This window comes from Rhinoderma darwinii, chromosome 9 (assembly GCF_050947455.1).
Source record: "Rhinoderma darwinii isolate aRhiDar2 chromosome 9, aRhiDar2.hap1, whole genome shotgun sequence".
Classification (NCBI taxonomy): Eukaryota; Metazoa; Chordata; class Amphibia; order Anura; family Rhinodermatidae; genus Rhinoderma; species Rhinoderma darwinii.
Genome location: NC_134695.1, coordinates 86,242,064 through 86,262,328, shown reverse-complemented (window position 1 = coordinate 86,262,328; position 20,265 = coordinate 86,242,064). Strand labels below are relative to the sequence as shown.

General features: G+C 39.6%; 1 protein-coding gene across 6 annotated transcripts in view; it reads left to right on the top strand.

Moving 5' to 3' along the window:
- The window catches only part of ZNF536 (zinc finger protein 536), a 575,107-nt gene that overhangs the window by 354,958 nt on the left and 199,884 nt on the right, over nt 1–20,265 (top strand). For 5 of the 6 annotated variants that reach the window (XM_075838400.1, XM_075838399.1, XM_075838398.1 and 2 more), the window contains one exon: nt 17,666–17,818. The exons of the other annotated variant lie outside the window; for it this stretch is intronic. In XM_075838400.1, coding sequence (XP_075694515.1) covers nt 17,666–17,818 — 153 coding nt within the window. The remainder of the gene's footprint in view (nt 1–17,665; nt 17,819–20,265) is intronic. 6 annotated transcript variants of the gene reach the window in all.

Sequence of the window (20,265 nt, the reverse complement as noted above, 5' to 3'; positions counted from 1 at the left end):
CACTCTTGTTAGGAGCGGGGTAATGGATGTATCACACAGCCCCGCTCACTACATTAATGTGATACAATACTGAGCTGTGCGGCCGCACAGCTCAGGATCTAAATACATGAATTAACGGTATTGAACCGTTTGAGGGTGCACGGTATCGAAACAGTATCAATATTTCGATGCATCGTGCAACCCTAACCTAGACTAGCAGATGATTATATGTGGGTGGTTTTCTTCATGCCTAATGGTCAACTTGGCTAACCCGGGTATTTGTTGTGTCCGGTGTTCAAGTGAATGAGACTTAGCTGCAATACCAGACAAAACCCATGGACAAGAGTGGCGCTATTTCTGAGTAAACCAACTTACTTTATAACCTTGAAGACTCCACACTTCACTACTGTATACTGAACAAACACCAATTGGGGATCAAATACACAGAGTGGCCCTATGATTACGGGGCCCATCTGGCAAAAGACTAACTATGTAAAGATATCCCAACATTTCTGTGAGGATAGGATAATTACAAGGCAGTGTATGTACATATGGAAACTCCCTGGACACCCTTATACCAACATATATTGTCTTAAGGTCTTATAGACCCCATTAAATAGTGCTAGGAAAACCCTGAGAAGACGAAAACAGCATCCGAGGCGGGATGTTAAGCATAATAAATACTATTTGCAATGTACATAAAAAGGTAATTTTCTGTTTTGCTTCTCTGTTTTTTTCTCCGCTGGTGTGTTAACGACTCAATTTGGAGAAAAAGGATTTAAACAATAAAACAGAAATATGTACGTACAATTACCAGTTAAAAAATACAGTGAGAGGCAAGCAAAATATGCTTTATTTTTAACAGATTGTGTATTTTATGCTCCCGAAAAGATAAAAACCTCAACATCCAATAATAAATTCATCAGAATATTTATTTTATGGACCACATATGTGTTGTTGGGAAGTAGACGAGTCAAGTAATAAACTTCAGGCACAAATTTATGTTCTGTGTGGGCTCACAGTATGATGAATGACAAAAAGCTACAGTAGTATATGTGTTACATCCATACATACACACATCTATATCGATAGATAGATATGAGATAGATAGATAGATAGATAGATAGATAGATAGATAGATAGATAGATAGATAGATAGATAGATAGATAGATAGATAGATAGATAGATAGATAGATAGATAGATAGATAGATAGATAGATATGAGATAGATAGATAGATAGATAGATAGATAGATAGATAGATAGATAGATAGATAGATAGATAGATAGATAGATAGATAGATAGATAGATAGATAGATAGATAGATAGATATGAGATAGATAGATAGATAGATAGATAGATAGATAGATAGATAGATAGATAGATAGATAGATAGATATGAGATAGATAGATAGATAGATAGATATGAGATAGATAGATAGATAGATAGATAGATAGATAGATAGATAGATAGATAGATAGATAGATAGATAGATAGATAGATAGATAGATAGAGAGATAGATAGATAGATAGATAGATAGATAGATAGATAGATAGATAGATAGATAGATAGATAGATAGATAGATAGATATATAGATAAAGACTGCCCTGCATTGTGATGCTGCATATAATCTGAGGTACAGTATAGATCAGTATCTTGCTATTAACGCCGTATTACAGATCTGTACAATAATGATCCATGACACAGCCTAACCCTATAGAATAAAAACCTTGGGTTCACCTATAATTTAAAGGGCTTGTCCAGGCTTAGACAAAACGACCTGTTTATTTTCCAGGATCAGCACCGCTTTTATCTTTGGTTTGTGTCCTGTATTTAAGTGAAGTAGCCGAGCTGCAATACCAGACACAGCCCATGGACAAGAGTGGCGCTGTTTATGGAAAATAAGTAGACTCATTTTTTTCGAATGCTGGACCAGGGTAAGGGTTTTAAGGCAAAAAAATATACGATGAGTTTTGCTTCTATGTAAATCGCCGGTTTTTCCTTGATACCTTTCTCTACTTCGCTTTGAATAAGATCAAAATCAATACAGCACAAATAGCAGAAGTAATTGCTGATCATGTATCTGTGTCCCAGACACTTTTATAAAAGACTATGTATTATGTATGATGTGACCTTCAAATGTCATGAAAGCGTCGAGCAATAAACTGTCAATATTTGTGGTTATAAGGGTCTAGATGACTTTTACAATAATTGGTACAGCTATATTAAAAGCCGGGATCACTCAGCTGGTTAAAGAGACACACACAGGCCAAGGTTCTTCTGGGAATCCATGTCTGCCAATTTTTAAATGAAAGATATTACAAGGTGCATGAAACGCGATCTTCCTTAAGCCGCCCGTCTTCACCTGCGGAGGCGCTTTAAGGTGGCAGGTTAATTCCGATTAAAAGGACAGGTAACTTACTAGGACAGTCCCTCCATATTGTAAAGGTTCTATAAACACATGTATAGCTAGTAAGTACAGATGTAGCAGACTTATCCATCACTCACATATCCATCAGGTATCTATCTATCTATCTATCTATCTATCTATCTATCTATCTATCTATCTATCTATCTATCTATCTATCTATCTATCTATCTCATATCTATCTATCTATCTATCTATCTATCTATCTATCTATCTATCTATCTATCTATCTATCTCATATCTATCTATCTCATATCTATCTATCTATCTATCTATCTATCTATCTATCTATCTATCTATCTATCTATCTCATATCTATCTATCTATCTATCTCATATCTATCTATCTATCTATCTATCTATCTATCTATCTATCTATCTATCTATCTATCTATCTATCTATCTATCTATCTATCTATCTATCTCATATCTATCTATCTATCTATCTATCTATCTATCTATCTATCTATCTATCTATCTATCTATCTATCTATCTATCTATCTATCTATCTATCTATCTATCTATCTCATATCTATCTATCTATCTCATATCTATCTATCTATCTCATATCTATCTATCTATCTATCTATCTATCTATCTATCTATCTATCTATCTATCTCATATCTATCTATCTATCTATCTATCTATCTATCTATCTATCTATCTATCTATCTATCTATCATCTATCTGTCTATCTATCTATCTATCTATCTATCTATCTATCTATCTATCTATCTATCTATCTATCTATCTATCTATCTATCTATCTATCTATCTATCTATCTATATCTATCTCATATCTATCTATCTATCTATCTATCTATCTATCTATCTATCTATCTATCTATCTATCTATCTATCTATCTATCTAATATCTATCTATCTATCTATCTATCTATCTATCTATCTATCTATCTATCTATCTATCTATCTATCTATCTATCTATCTATCTATCTATCTATCTCATATCTATCTATCTATCTCATATCTATCTATCTATCTATCTCATATCTATCTATCTATCTCATATCTATCTATCTATCTATCTCATATCTATCTATCTATCTATCTCATATCTATCTATCTATCTATCTATCTATCTATCTATCTATCTATCTATCTATCTATCTATCTATCTATCTATCTATCTATCTATCTATCTATCTATCTATCTCATATCTATCTATCTATCTATCTATCTATCTATCTATCTATCTATCTATCTATCTATCTATCTATCTATCTATCTATCTATCTATCTATCTATCACGTGTGTATATATATTTATCCAATGTTAGGTAAACTTACCGTTTCTGTAACCAAGTTATAATAGTGCGCAAAATAAACAGTCTAATGGCAAATTGAGCTCTGCTACATCTGCATATAACACATATACTATTATGGTGCTAATTATGTTATTATGGCAAATACTTCCGTTAAAGGTGCAGATTTTACAGCTCTCAACCAGTGGCGGTTTCACACACCGATAAAACGGCCACATTATAGTTTCTATATTTTGGCCGCAACATTCAGACCCCATGCGATTCTACTGAACCAAAGATATATAAACAAGAGAACAAAAAGAGTCCAAAGTATCCAAGTATTTAGAAAAGTACAAAAATCTTTATTAAACAACACATGAGAATCTAAAATACAATGTTTTAACTGGATCATAAATGAATGTACATTTAGATAAAAAATTGGATACAGGTAATGCATGAAAAATAAAAGTTCAAATACAAGTAATATATGATATAGTGAAATCACTTTTTAGGAACAAACTCATGTAAGTAAACATAAGTAGAAGAAAACAGCAGAAGGAAAGTGACAGTAAGATGTAGGTAATCACACTTCCTATCAAAAGGACGTAGAGAGTGTCCTAGTTTTTAATTACAACTTGAAACAGTAAGGGTATGTTCACACGAGGGCGTCCGTTACGGCTGAAATTACGGGGATGTTTCAGCCTGAAAACATCCCCGTAATTTCAGCCGTAACGGCATGTGCAGGCGCTTGAACGCCGCGTCAATTACGGCCGTAAATTGGCGCTGCTATTCATTGGAGTCAGTGAATAACGGCTCCAATTACGGCCAAAGAAGTGACAGGTCACTTCTTTGACGCGAGCGTCTATTTACGCGCCGTCATTTGACATCGGCGCGTAAATTTACGCCTCGTGTGAACAGACAAACGTCTGCCCATTGCTTTCAATGGGCAGATGTTTGTCAGCGCTATTGAGGAGCTATTTTCGGGCATAATTCGGGGCAAAAACGCCCGAATTACGTCAGTAAATAGGCCGTGTGAACATACCCTAATAGTTCAATGCTTACCCATAATCAGTGGTGTAGTGGTATGACCCAGTAAGTAAGGAGATGACCCAACGCGCGTTTCGCGTATCGCTTCTTCAGGGGGTATCTGAAGACCCCTGTAACAATTTACAGTTAAAGGTGTATATATATATAGGATAAACAGCTGCTGCAGAACTTCTTAGCAATATGAGGTAGAGCTTCATACTTTGATATGTTTTTGACATTTTTTAATGTATTCTGGAGGTAAAAACGAGCAACGATGACCACTTTTTTTTAACCCCTCCAGCACCACGAGCCATAAATTTCCATTTATGCCTAATGCCAGCCCCTTTCCGTCCCTTGTGCCGGGTTGGGGGCTCCTCCACATTCGTCATTACTCGATGTCGGCATGTTACATAAGACAGGCACCTGCCCCCTCTAACTTAATCTGCGGGCCGGGCCCCTCTTCTGTTCAGCCTATTAGTCGACATTAAAGAGCGGTTACGAGGCCTGTGTTCCCTGCCTGCTCAGTGTCAGCGGCTCGCAGGCCCATACGATGCTGTCACCCGTCTGCTGCTTCTTTTTTTGCACAGATTTTTGGCCGTGTTTTATTCTGATTAGTGATTTTTTTTATGTTTTTCTTTTTTTCTTAATATAGTCCTTTCCTTAAAAGCCATTATATGAACATTGCAAGAACCAAAAACCCTCAAATGATGTAGAAAATGATTCAGTGCAGTAAATGTAAGGCCGGATTCACACGAGCGTGTTCGGTCTGTGATATACGATCCGTACGTCGGCCGCATTTCCCGGATCGAACACAGTGCAGGGAGCCGGGCTCCTAGCTAGTTATCTATGACGCTAAGAGTCCCTGCCGCCCCGCGGGAATACTGTCCCGTACTGTAATCATATTTTCAGTACAGAACAGTTTTCCGCAGAGAGGCAGGGACTCCTAGCGTCATAGATAACTAGCTAGGAGCCCGGCTCACTGCAGTGTGTTCGATCCGGGAAATGCGGGCGACATGCGAACCGTATATAACGGACCAAACACGCGCATGTGAATCCGGCCTTGAAGTGTATTATGTGTTAGCTTGTGAAAGAGTCAATGATTGTGACTGCTGGGAGTTGTAGTGCTTTGTGACATTTGGTGGTATAGTTTAAAAGGTTGTACAGGATTAGAAAACATAACCACTTTCTTCCAAACACAGCGCCACACCTGTCCACAGGTTGAGTGTAGGATTACAGCTTAGTCCCATTTACTTCAATGGAGTTAAGCTGCAATACCAGACACAACACATGGACAGGTGTGGCGCTGTTTCTGGAAGAAAGCAGACATGCTTTTCTATTCCTGAACTGCCCCTTTAATGTAGAAGTGGTATAAAAAAAACATGTGATTTATGTATTTTTCCATATGCATCAAAATCTGATGATGTCATGTAAGATTCTTGTGAAACCAAGATAGATGTATTTCCATTACTACGCTGTATGTATATGGCTGTATATTGGTATTTGGTCATATATAAAGGTGTTAGTCTAGTGACAGCCGCTCCTTCCTCCTCTCCTGCACCAGTCCCTCTGTGACAAGAATCTGTGTCAACCAAGGGCATAGCTAAGGGGGTACTACAGGGCATGTTTCCCCCTGATGCTGGGTGCCAAGGGGAAAGGGGTGGCAAAAAGCAACTCTCCCCATTGCAAGCTTGTAAAATTAAAGGGGTTTTCCCATAATCATTATTTATCATCTATCCATAGGATAGGTGATAAACATCTGATCGGTGGCGGTCCAAGCGCAGGGCCCCCACCAATCACGAGAACGGGCTTACCTTGCCGTTCCTAGGAGCCCCATAGGAATGTAGCGGTAGTGCACCTGCTTGACCACTGCTCCATTTATTTCTATGGGACAGCAGAAGATAGCGCTTTTCAGCCCCATAAAAATGAATGGAGCGGTGGTCGAGCATGCACATTACCGCTACATTCCTATGGGGCTCTCAGGAACGTCAAGGTGAACCCATTCTCGTGATCGGTGGGGGTTCCAGTGGTCGGCCCCCACGATCAGATATTTATCACCTATCCTGTTGGTAGGTAATACAAAATTATTATAGAAAAACCCCTTTAAGTTTTAAGTTGGGGAGAGGTGGCAAACTAAACCTTTGCCCCAGGTGAAGGAAAGTTTTCTTAAACCTCTTGCATCAAGTCTTCAACCTGGAGACAGGTGCATAATCCTTGGACCGGAAGTGGATCTGATGAAATAAGCATTGAATCACTATGGATTTAATCTGGATCTGTGGGGCATAGACGATGCTGTGGGGCATAGACGATGCTGTGGGGCATGGTATATGCTGTGGGGCATAGTCGATGCTGTGGTGTATAGTCGATGCTGTGGGGCAAAGTCGATGCTGTGGGGCATGGTCGATGCTGTGGGGCATGGTCGATGCTGTGGGGCATGGTCGATGCTGTGGGGCAAAGTCGATGCTGTGGGGCAAAGTCGATGCTGTGGGGCATGGTCGATGCTGTGGGGCATTGTTGATGCTGTGGTGCATGGTCGATGCTGTGGGGCATGGCCGATGCTGTGGGGCATGGTCGATGCTGTGGGGCATGGTCGATGCTGTGGGGCATGGTCGATGCTGTGGGGCATGGTCTATGCTGTGGGGCATGGTCGATGCTGTGGGGCATGGTCGATTCTGTGGGGCATGGTCGATGCTGTGGGGCATGGTCGATGCTGTGGGGCATGGTCGATGCTGTGGGGCATGGTTGATGCTGTGGGGTATAGTCGATGCTGTGGGGCATAGTCGATGCTGTAGGGCATGGTTGTTGCTGTGGGGTATAGTCGATGCTGTGGGGCATGGTTGATGCTGTGGGGCATGGTTGATGTTGTGGTGCATAGTTGATGCTGTGGGGCATAGTCGATGCTGTGGGGCATAGTCGATGCTGTGGGGCATGGTTGATGCTGTGGGGTATAGTCGATGCTGTGGGGCATGGTCGATGCTGTGGGGGATAGTTACTGCATGTACCCCAGGTGCTAAGTGCCAGAGGGCACCAAGAAGCCAATCTGCCTTTCCATGCTATTTAGATACATTACTAGGGAAAACACAGAAAAAGGCCATACTTGCAAATGGACACAGCCAGGTCAGAAAATGCTGATGAAGGAGTGAGCAGGTGCTTTAAATAATAATAGCCACTCCCACTGGTCTTGAGGGGAGTGGTGTGTGGTGCATGGGATGTGTAGTAAGAAATAATAAATGAATAGTGTGTGTGTGCAAGTGTAATACTATGAGTGAAATATAGGGGGCAGTAATGAGTAAAGTGCCTCAATAGAAATAAAATGGATAATGGGGTGCAAGTGTGTGAAACATGGAGGGATAGTGTGTACGTCATGAGGCACAACGTGTATAGCCAGGTAGAAGCCTATTTGTGACGCCTTGATAGTTCATAGAGCGGGCTACCCTGCTTGCTATGCCAAACAACAACACACCATGCTCTCCCAGCATCAAAGACCCAGCTGTGTCCAAGAGAAGCGAATATATGTAGTAATGAAAAATACCTGGGGTATTAGTAATCATTTTGGCCAAAAGGACGCAAGCTCGCAATCCACGACAAGGATCCCCAGACTTGCGAGTCCCTAACTCCTTAAATGGAACAGAACGTTCCTGATGTACAAACAGAACCGATAAAAACAAGGGGACATATATGAAAACACAGAAAAAGGCCATACTTGCAAATGGACACAGCCAGGTCAGAAAATGCTGATGAAGGAGTGAGCAGGTGCTTTAAATAATAATAGCCACTCCCACTGGTCTTGAGGGGAGTGGTGTGTGGTGCATGGGATGTGTAGTAAGAAATAATAAATGAATAGTGTGTGTGTGCAAGTGTAATACTATGAGTGAAATATAGGGGGCAGTAATGAGTAAAGTGCCTCAATAGAAATAAAATGGATAATGGGGTGCAAGTGTGTGAAACATGGAGGGATAGTGTGTACGTCATGAGGCACACCGTGTATAGCCAGGTAGAAGCCTATTTGTGACGCCTTGATAGTTCATAGAGCGGGCTACCCTGCTTGCTATGCCAAACAACAACACACCATGCTCTCCCAGCATCAAAGACCCAGCTGTGTCCAAGAGAAGCGAATATATGTAGTAATGAAAAATACCTGGGGTATTAGTAATCATTTTGGCCAAAAGGACGCAAGCTCGCAATCCACGACAAGGATCCCCAGACTTGCGAGTCCCTAACTCCTTAAATGGAACAGAACGTTCCTGATGTACAAACAGAACCGATAAAAACAAGGGGACATATATGAAAACACAGAAAAAGGCCATACTTGCAAATGGACACAGCCAGGTCAGAAAATGCTGATGAAGGAGTGAGCAGGTGCTTTAAATAATAATAGCCACTCCCACTGGTCTTGAGGGGAGTGGTGTGTGGTGCATGGGATGTGTAGTAAGAAATAATAAATGAATAGTGTGTGTGTGCAAGTGTAATACTATGAGTGAAATATAGGGGGCAGTAATGAGTAAAGTGCCTCAATAGAAATAAAATGGATAATGGGGTGCAAGTGTGTGAAACATGGAGGGATAGTGTGTACGTCATGAGGCACAACGTGTATAGCCAGGTAGAAGCCTATTTGTGACGCCTTGATAGTTCATAGAGCGGGCTACCCTGCTTGCTATGCCAAACAACAACACACCATGCTCTCCCAGCATCAAAGACCCAGCTGTGTCCAAGAGAAGCAGGGCATCAAAATGAATCTTTGCCCCGCATTACGGAAAGCTTAGCTATGGCTCCTAGCTGGAACTTTTTGTATGGAAAATCCTATTAATCAACTTATTTTTTTCAAAATAATAAAATGTTACTCTCAATCCAGACCACCCCACCCCTAAAAACATTATTCAAGCTTTAAATACTCCTCCCTATATATTTTATACAAGAATACAAGATATTGTCATATACTGTAGAGGAGGATACATTATCTAAGGGTGGAGATTTTTTTTTAAAGTTGACAACCCCCATGTTCAGAAGCTTCCAGAAAACCCTATTTCCCTCCCTTGTTGGAGAACATACAGGGACAGGAACAAACAAAAAAAAAATTAAATGAGTTGCACTGTGGATTGTACCCACCCTTTACTTTGAATGCTTAGAAAACGCAGGTCGAGAAATAAAGGAAGGATTAGGATTTCGCCGGTCCCACTAAGTGCAGATTTCCTGCCCCGCAGCCACCAGACCCCTATTTGTAGACCTCAGAATACATCTTTTACAAAACGTCGTTATTTCACATGGATAATTCAGACACTAACAAGCCGGCGAGATTTGGAGAATTCAGTTATTTATTTTTTACCGGCCTCTCATTTAATATTTGCTTTTTAGCAATAAATGCTGCCAGAGTTTTTTTTTTTGCATTTCTGGAAAAGTTAATAAAGTTAATGAAATATATTGAAATAAATTCAATACTTGAAATTAATCATTGACTTTTCCACCGGTATAATGCAAGTAATTTGTTGTTATAGATTCAGTGCTCTTGAAATTACAGTCTTGGTCTTGCAGAGAATAAAATAAAAAAGAAAATATATAATATACAGTAAAATAGTGATAATATGGCACGCTGGGGGCCACACAGGGGCCAGATGCTCAGAAATCCCTGAAGTTGCCGGTTTAGCAGTAGGAGCTTAGCAATCCAACAGGAAGGCCAGGAGAAAATGCCCAATGGGCCAATAAGAGCAAGAAAGGAAAATTTCCAAAAATATGCACCAGATTTTGCTTTAGGCTACAACTCTACAAAAATTTTTGCTGTACAGATTTGCCCAATCATGGAGCAATTTCTTGGTGCTCCGTCATTGTATTTGCCATTTCATCATTTTGTAATTTTACGGTTTGGTTTATTTTTATACATCTGATCTTTTTCTTATAGATCTGTGTTCATTATGCGGAAGATCATTTCTATTTCATCCTGGACTTTAGGCCAACCATCCTATGTGTGACTAGTACTGTGATATAGTGTAGGGCATGAGGCCAACTTACACATTGACATTAGTTTTATGGTTTAAATCAGGGGTGGGGAACCTTTTTTCTGCAAAGGGCCATTTGGATATTTATAACATTATTCGCGGGCCATACAAAATTATCAACTTAAAAATGACCCTGCTGTATTTGGTCAATCATTTAATTAACTCACCCTTAATGTGATGGCTGGAACTGCATCTATTTGGTGCGGCGTGTGATGGTAGCCGGTATCGATGATTTTGCTACTCGCAACTGGTTTTCCAGGTTTGCGACACGATTATTTTTTTCCGGCAGCGACGGGCTGAGTAGGCCGCGGCTCGTGGCAAATACATTTAGGTCCTAACTCTACATGAGGCCTCAGCTAAATTTCGGAATTTCCTCCTCATTCACTATTAGTAAATGACACTACTTGACTCCGTCTACCCTCTTCCTAAATGTGAGTGACGTCACTTAAATTTAAGAGCAGGAGGAGGGCGTAGTGAATGACTCGGGGGTCTGAGTGAGGTCGGTGCGTGCCGGACTGTCCCCACCTTTGGTCTAAATGGTCAACTGACCCAATGGTTGCAGGCTGAGCCTTCTGAAATGTCTCATGTCCAACAGGTCCACATTTGGCCACTGGATATTATTGGTGAATATGTTAATAAATGGCATCAGACTTTGTGGAACACCGCCCTCCCCCCACACCTACTTGATATCTTGAAGAATTAATAACAGATAGAGATTGGCATATAAGTCACATTAAACTTTGGTACATATAGGGAGGGTTGATGTTGTATCTCCCTGTTTCCCCATTTCTTTAGGAAGGATGATGTTTATCACAAATATTATTCCAATATTTCGGAAGATCTACTAATACAATATCGAGCGCTTACGATCGAGATCATTTACTTCCCGCCATACGGCCTCCATGTATGCCCAACGTCCACACTACAAAAATGTTTCTACAACTCATTGCTCAGCCTATAGAATCCAAACATCCAAAGACATTAGAGAAGATGCAGATTCCACCTCTTAAGTGATAAAAATGGCGACCTGCAGCTTTGCATTGTGTGGAAGACACCAATGGTTCTTTATTCATGAGCGTCAGAAGAAAACGTTCTTCTTAAGAAGCTTATAGCATGGAATATCTTAAAGGCCACATCTCCTGGCCACCCACATACCTCCGTGTGTGTCTCGGGTCTTTGTTGATTCTCATAAAGCCTTTTAAATTGTCTCACTATGTCGTTACCATATCTAAATGGATTCATATATTTAAAAAAAAAATAAAAAAAAAAAATGATGTTTTGTCCTTTCCTATTACATTTTCACTTGACATCTTCAAGCTGTTTGTCCTCAAAATTTAGTTTTATGCCAAGTAGAAATTTAAACAGGGCAAGTCATTTTATTCTATGTTTAGAAATGAAAAACATTCAGAAAAAAAAAAGACAAAAACTTTGAACAACTGCACTTAGTTTTCTCATTTATGGTCTTGAAAAAGTTAAACTTTAACAAGCCAATTTCATAAACAGTTCTACAAACACTTAAATTACCCCATGATGCACGGCTCTTTGTGTCATATCTATTTGTAAACCGTGTCAAAGGCAGATTTAAAATGTTTATGGCGTATTTATGTAATTTTATTATTGCAAATTGAATCTATCTAAACATCTCTCCTTACAGAGAGAGGATCTTTATGAGGTTTGGTGGTTTTCTCAGGCATACAACCCTTATTGTCCAATTCGTGGCCCCTGACTCTAGATGTTCTGCTCGCTTCTTGGTAATAAAGAAAACTTACTGTGCGGAAAAGTAACAATTTCCTGATATAATGTTATCACTCCAAATCTGTTGCTTTGAGGGTTATCCGAAATTTTGGATTCCTCACGACTTCCATCAGAAAAATATCCTTCAGACCTTGAAAACACATATAAACTCCTCTTAAACTCTTCCAACGTCCGGACTTAAAGACCCCCATGCTCTTACTTCCAGGTTCAGAATATTTGGGCATTTTCCGGTCTGACTACTGAACTATTTTTGATGAGGAATTCTGAACCATAAGATTCAAGGTTAAACTAATTTTACTTTAGAATTATTGTTAAAATAACAATCTGGGCAGATACCCTGTGTTATACCTTGTGCAGGACCTCAGAGAGCGGTGCATGCCACAAGGAGAACACCAAAGGGAGAATCCCTGCGTCATGCGCCACCCACTCAGGCCCTGCACTGGGTATAACAGAGTTTTGCTTGGAGTGTTCTTTTAATGAGTTTGTCTATGATACAATTCATACACAAATCCAAGGATTCATATTTATATATTAAAGGGGTTTTCCCATCAGAGACATTTATGACATTTCCACATTATATATATGTCATAAATGTCAGATAGATGCGGGTCCCACCTCTGTGACCTGCACCTATCTCTAAACCCCGTTCTAGCTTTGTCTGCTCCCTCTGCCTACCGGCCACCTCCTGGCTATATGGTCGGGAGTTACGCATACCGCATAACTCGCTGAGCTACACTGTTTCCGCAAGTATGCGATATGCGTAACTCCCGACCATATAACCTTTTTCACGGTCGGAATTCATCTCCTTCAGCCGCAACACACAGCGGCTGAACAGGGTTTAGGGGGCCACGTTCTGGAGATAGGTGCCGGTCCCAGGGATAGGACACGCATCTATCTGACATTTATGACATATCCTGTGGATATATATTCTTTAAGGTATTGCATAGCAACAATTCTCTAATGTACTTATATTTTAATAATCTGAAAATAGAGCGGAGCAGTATTAGGTGGATGAAATTGACCATTGCCCTGCAAGTCTGTCAGAAGAATATAGGCGCTGTTTATGGTGGCCTGTATAATGTCTAGGTAGCAGCAGACACAGATTGTCGGCAAATATTCTATGCCTGGTGACGGTCGTTAGATTTTCCTACCTCGATTCTCTAATATACACATGCAGAATCCATTAATCGCTCACTAAAGTAGACCCTACATGTTAAAAGGGGTTTTACCGTCTCATAAAATGACGGCACATCACTAGGATATATCATCACTTTCCAATCAGGTGGGAGTCCGACCTTTGGGACCTCCACTGATCCTGAAAATGAAGGAGCCCCTTCTAAATCGTTTGTGAATCACTCTTCTAAACGAACCAAAAATGTTTTTAATGTACCGTAGCATAAAAAAAATGGACATCTCGGATCGCCTGTCAATTTTAAATGAAAGAAGTAAAAAAACAAAAAAATCTCACAGAAGACGGAATTGAATTCCTTCACTAATTTCGAGGTATTTTGAAATCAGCCCAAGTTCTAGAATTTCATTTATTATTTTCATTTTAATTTTTTTTTTTTTTAACAAATATTCTACGGATCACAACATTTATATCCTTCGGTAATTTTAAGTTTTTTTTTGAATGAACTTCTTTTTTTTTTTTTTTTTTTTTTACATTTCCAGCTTGAAAATTCTCACCCTAACCCCATAGTCAGAAAGATAATCCATTTAAATGTTTTTTTTCTGTCTATACCGTTACATTGTCATTTAGGAACAATTCTTGAAGCGGGGAATCTTTTACGCCATTCGTGCATGAAAGATTTTTTTTTTTTTCTTGAACGGGTCCTAGTTAATTTTCCAGCTGTGTAAATATTGATAAGATAACAATAGAATTTGTTCCCGACACATATGGCTGAGACAATTCAATGAAGTAATGTTCCCGTTCTAGCATTAATTAAACTGCTAGCATTCTAAAGCTATTAATGATCAATACCGGCTATGGAGCGGACGTATACCAGTGAGCATTTATATGCATTTAGTGCCAAATACTGTTTACATAGAGGAGTCGCCGGCGAGCAGCACAGTAAAGGCAGCTGGTCCTTTTAAAAAAATGTATGTTAAAAAAGATTGAGAATAAAGGCTAATCTCACACCGTGCTATGGCGGAATGAAGTACGATGGAAACCGTTTCATTCTAAATACAAAAAGGATCATTTTTTTATTGAATTTATAGGCATTTATTGGTTTATTTGTATTTTGCTTAATAACATTTTTAACCATTTGAGACCCATTATTTTTTACATTTTATTCAAGCAAGTCTTTGCCTACAAACTAAGAGCTGCATGTAAAAACCACGATTGCCTTTTCTAGAATATTTCTCAAAAACGTCCTAAAAAAAAAAGAAAAGAATAACAGCTGCCGATCATGGCAAAACCACATGGGATCTTTGCAGCAGTCTGAGTGTATTTTTTGCCACTAAATATACAACATTTACATTGAGCCTTAATATGGCCGTGTGAATAAGGCCTAAAGCTAAGGAATCTATGAAGTAAATCTACAACCGACCCTTTGGGGTTCAAACAGGACTGTGTACTAGATCTAAAACTTAGAATTAACACCACTTCATTCTTTTTCCCCACTGAATTCTTTGTGCCATGTTAGTGGGGTTTTACCACCATATCATTCATAACCCACGTTAGAGAACGGAGTGTTAAAATTATATATATATATATATATATATATATAGAGAGAGAGAGAGAGAGAGATATGTATATACATATATATGTGTATGTATGTATATATATATTTACACATATATAAGTGTATACATATATATGTGTATACATATACATGTGTATGTATATATGTATATATATATATATATGTGTGTATATGTGTGTGTATATAGTGTGTGTGTGTGTGTGTGTGTGTGTGTGTGTGTGTGTGTGTGTGTGTGTGTGTGTGTGTGTGTGTGTAATGAGAAAAAGAATAAAGCAGCACAGCAACAGCAGTGGGTGCAGGCCTCCTAGGTTGAGGATAGGAACCCTTGTTAATGAAATCCCCAAAAAATGAAGAGGCAGCACTCCAAGGAAATTGGTGACAAAAAGTAGTGTGTTTATTCACCCCACTTTTTTTCACCAATTTCCTTGGAGTGCTGCCTCTTCATTTTTTTTAAATTTTATATATATGTGTGTGTGTGTGTGTGTGTGTGTGTGTGTGTGTGTGTGTCTGTGTGTGTGTATATATATATATATATATATCTTTACACTAATTTAAAAATCTGCATGTTATATGTACTATGAGATAGACAAATACCCCATATCCTACCCTGTCTATTTTCTGTTGCTAGACCTTACGTCCTTCTGTAGTTGACTTTCATTGTGAGCGAGCATGCGTAGTGAACATCTCAAATTGCGATTCGTTCCTCGCTGTGGCTCCATAATAGAACCAAATCACGCATGTGCGGTGCTGCCATCCTGGCCACAGCAGTATCTATAGCGGTACCGACCTCAATAAATACCTATAGAGGAAATACCAGGCATGCACTTTGTTGCTTTTTAGAGTAAAGTAACATGAAGCAAGGAGAACCTGGGATTTGTAGCTTAGGAAGGGCAATAAGTGGCCACATGGCAAGACGAAAATGACCGCCTAGTGAGGCCGCCAGCAACAACAGCAGAATCGGCAAAGAGAGGATAGCAAGAAAGAAAATAGTTTGAACGTACTAATGACGTGGAAAGACTAATTGGAGACGGGGGGAAAAAATGTGGGACTTTTAAAAAAAAACTAAATGTGGTGGTAAAACCCTTTGAGAAATTACTAAAAAGTCGTGAATCTACTTGGTCACACATGGCATATAAGACGGTTGCGTGACAAGTAGGGTTGCTTGAAGAACTCTGCTGGTCCAGCCGCAGACAATATGCTGTATGTGGATTTGGACATGCCATAGCTAAGACGTGCCATTTGGGTCTTGTGTCACTTGAGTCACTCGCTTTCATGGTGGGGAAGATTTTGTGGCTTTTATGGCCACTAAATAAAAGGAATATAAAATAAGAACACTTAGTATTTGCACCGTCGTCTTTTTGTCCTCTGTAAGGTTTTTTGGCAAAATGGGAGCAGATCCGATCAGAGGAAACCATTGCAGTCAGATGAACGTGTCTTTAGTCCACCTCCGTTTTCTCAGCTGTTGAAAAACTGCTGCAAAATTGACACCCACCTTTTTTATATGGATGGGGTGGCAGAAGTAGCTCAATGACATCACTGGTTTCTAGTGAATAAGCCAATAGTTATTCACAATACAAACATGGCTACTTTTTAGCAACAGGGACAGATTAGCAAAACTTCCAAGCCGTCATTGTCACATGACACTTTTTGGAATTCTATTGACTGTCTGAACAGGATCATGCGATACACTCCCCCCCCCCCCCACTCCAAAAAAAAAAAGAAAAAATGTAGTAGATTTGCATTTTATGCTCCTTCTATTTTGCACATAGGGGTGCAGTTTAGCAGATGGAGTTGCGCTCACTGTTATAATATTGTACTGATGTCCTTTGTTGTTGTTAGGTTTATCATAGGGACAAGTTCACTTTAAGTGCTATTATCTGGCTTCAGGGATCAAGAGAAGTCCATCTGATGGAGAATACAAAAAAAAAAAAGTTACATAATAAGAGAAAATTCTAAATTGTGGAAAATTCTTTATTTACTCGACCCTTGTATTAAGCCCAACTGGAGCTCGTGTAATTATGGTGAGAGTTATTTTCAATATTCTATCTTGGGATTTTCCAAAATTGGGCATATTTCACAGAAACATTAGGGGGTGATCCAGATTAACTCTAGATACACATATTTAGATTTTGGCATTTTAGCCCCCTCCCCTGCCTCAAGTTGATTAGATCCAAGGGAGTAATTGATCACAATCATGTAAGGTAAAAATAATGTTACATGATTATGCTGGAGTTGTTCTAATTTCCAACTTTTGGGTTTTTTGGTGCCTAGAAAAAAAAATGACATGCATCTGCCTCCACAGCTGGTTCTTTTCTTCTATAACTCCGTTCACTATTAAGATACCATATGCTGCTTAAAATAATGATTAAAAAGATGAAATTATCCCCAAGAATCACAATCACAAGAATTGACAGAACAAATGAAACAGACAGGCAGAGTACTGATTCCGTCCCTGCTATAATTAAACAGCGTCTGGCTGAAGTGATGTTAGAAGTGATCGTCTCTGTGTTACAGATATGGGGGACGACACTGGAAGATGTACAGGAGCACAACAACAAGCTATGATGAGGGACAGAAACCTTGGCTCAGCTATGAAGGACTGTCCTTACTGTGGGAAAACCTTTAGGACTTCACATCACCTAAAGGTGCATTTGAGGATACACACAGGTAAGACCTAAACCAAGGACAAGAACATAGCATTACCTTGAATCTGGTTTTTACGTGAGGTCTCATGTCTATGCTAAAAGTAGGGATCTACCAGTCCACTCTGCTTAACCCACTTGAGATCTTTATGTAGACCACCTCCATGGCCATTACGTTTTCAGCATTCTACTCATGAGGAGGTCTTACCGCACCAAGTTAGTGTCATTCATAATCTTCCAGTTGCGCCCAATTGTCATTGACAGGCGTTATTAGTTGGGTAGACCTCTCACCAACACTCAGGGTGGAGAGACACTTGCCCATCCTTTTGACCCTGGGCCGTGAACACCATCCTGCCTCTTACTCATAGAAAAGGGATGGATCGTACACATCGCAAGAAGCCTTTTCGACATTTTTCAAATCTTGTTGTGTATTATTGACTGCATTGGGTCACGTTAAGTTCCTCTTGTGTCTCCCCTAGGAAACCTGATTCTCAGTCCTATCATTGTATCGCAAGTTATAGTCAGGACATGTATGATTTACTTTTATTGGATAGACTTGGGTTTGACCTTAGTGGTCACCTACTGACCACATGGATGAACGATAGTGACCTGGACATTGTCCATATTACGATGTGCTTGGTCACTTGACATTAGTTTTACAGCACACACTACCTAGTCTGATATAGTCCTTCATGTTTATGACAAGATTTTAATAGCTGCGCGAGCATCGCAAGGGTATGACCCATCTCATTTACATAACCACTTAGGCTGCTCGAACACGTAGCGGTTGTCCTGCGGTAATTGCCACGCAACAGAGTACCACATGGCAAAAACCAAGTGCAGAGTATTGTGGAAAAGGAGGCTACAAATGATGTCACCGACATGTCCCAACTCCTTGAAATGGTCACATCAGGCGCCATTTTCTTGGGGAATCCACTGCCGTCGCATATCAACGCTTCCAAAATTACGGATGGCTACAAATCCGTAGCCATCCATAATTTTGCAGTTCGTGCCGCAATTGCGGACAGGAATAGGACATGTTCTATATTTTGCAGATCATTTCTACGGCACGGATACACATCTATAAATATGCAGAAAGGTGTCCATGGCCTATAGAAATGAATGGGTCCGTAGATAATCCGTAATTATGGATTACAACTACGGTCGTGTGCATGGGGCCTCACTCTTATTAGCCGAGGATTCCATCACAACGGACTGATGGTAACTTGCTATTAATCTTCAGCTAGCCAATCATCTTGAATCAGGATCAGCCCAAATCTTGATACAAATCATCTAAGTCATCATTGTCAATCCAGCTTTTCATGTTCCCGAGATTGTGCTGCTACCCCAAGATACAACTTTGTATTCTAGTTTTAGCCGTAAACTTTAATACACAGAATAATTAGATGTATATAGGGTAGTAGACCTATAGATTCCAGAACATTCCAGGTCAATTCTATGCCAGATCTCCATCACTATATATTTCACATCATTTCAAATACCGAGGAAAGATCATGCATGAATTTATAGGATCCCTTTCACTGACATTATGTCCAAAATGTAAGAATTTGGTTCTTAGCATTTTGTAACTAAAGGATTTGGCTCGTAATCCCCCGTCCATATGAGCCAGGACTGAGATCCACTATAAAATGGCTTCTGCTCTGCTGGGCGGCTCCTCCACGTAATACATGTTAACCCATTCATTTAGGTTTCCCCTGATGAGAACAGCGGATTTCCAGGGGTTAGAAAAGCCTAAACTGCGATGATCAGCTGATCGCCACAATGGCTTCATTCTAAGAGGGAGTTGCCCAATTAGGTCTACCCCTTTAATGGTTGCTTTATCTCCTATTGGATTTCCCAAATTCTATTATTTAAAACCTAAAATGTTGTGAACCGGTTTCAGACTATGTACAAATCACCAGAACCCATGCCAGCATTGCTGCTCCTTCTTATCACTTGGAGTTAAACTTCCTTAGTTGGAGTCGGCAGAATCAAATCATCAAACTCTGTTTTTCTTCATCTACTTTTTGCTTTTTCTCCAAAATAGTTTTCCCTTTTGTGTTCTTTTTTTTTTTTTTTTGTCTCTGGCTTGTAACAATGCGGTGCTAGCGATTTCTGGCTTAATGACATCCCAAACTTTTGTTGGGAATAATTGATTGAATTTAAATTTCTTTAAAAGTTTAAGAGGTAATGTTACAGTATAAATTTCATAGCAAACACTAAGTAGAGAAATATCCATTAGCAAAATTAACTACAGTTTCTAGGTAGCTAACAATGTTCAGTATACAGTAGGGCATGGCTAATGAACACTGCAGCGGGTGATATTTCATTATACAAATTAATGCTCACATTTTAATGGGAAAGTCACATAATGAATCTCGGCTTCAGTGACAGCAATTAGAGGCACAGATTGTCCCCTTCTGGACAAGGCACTGTTTAGCAGTAATCAGCTGCGTTAAAGATCTCCAGGTT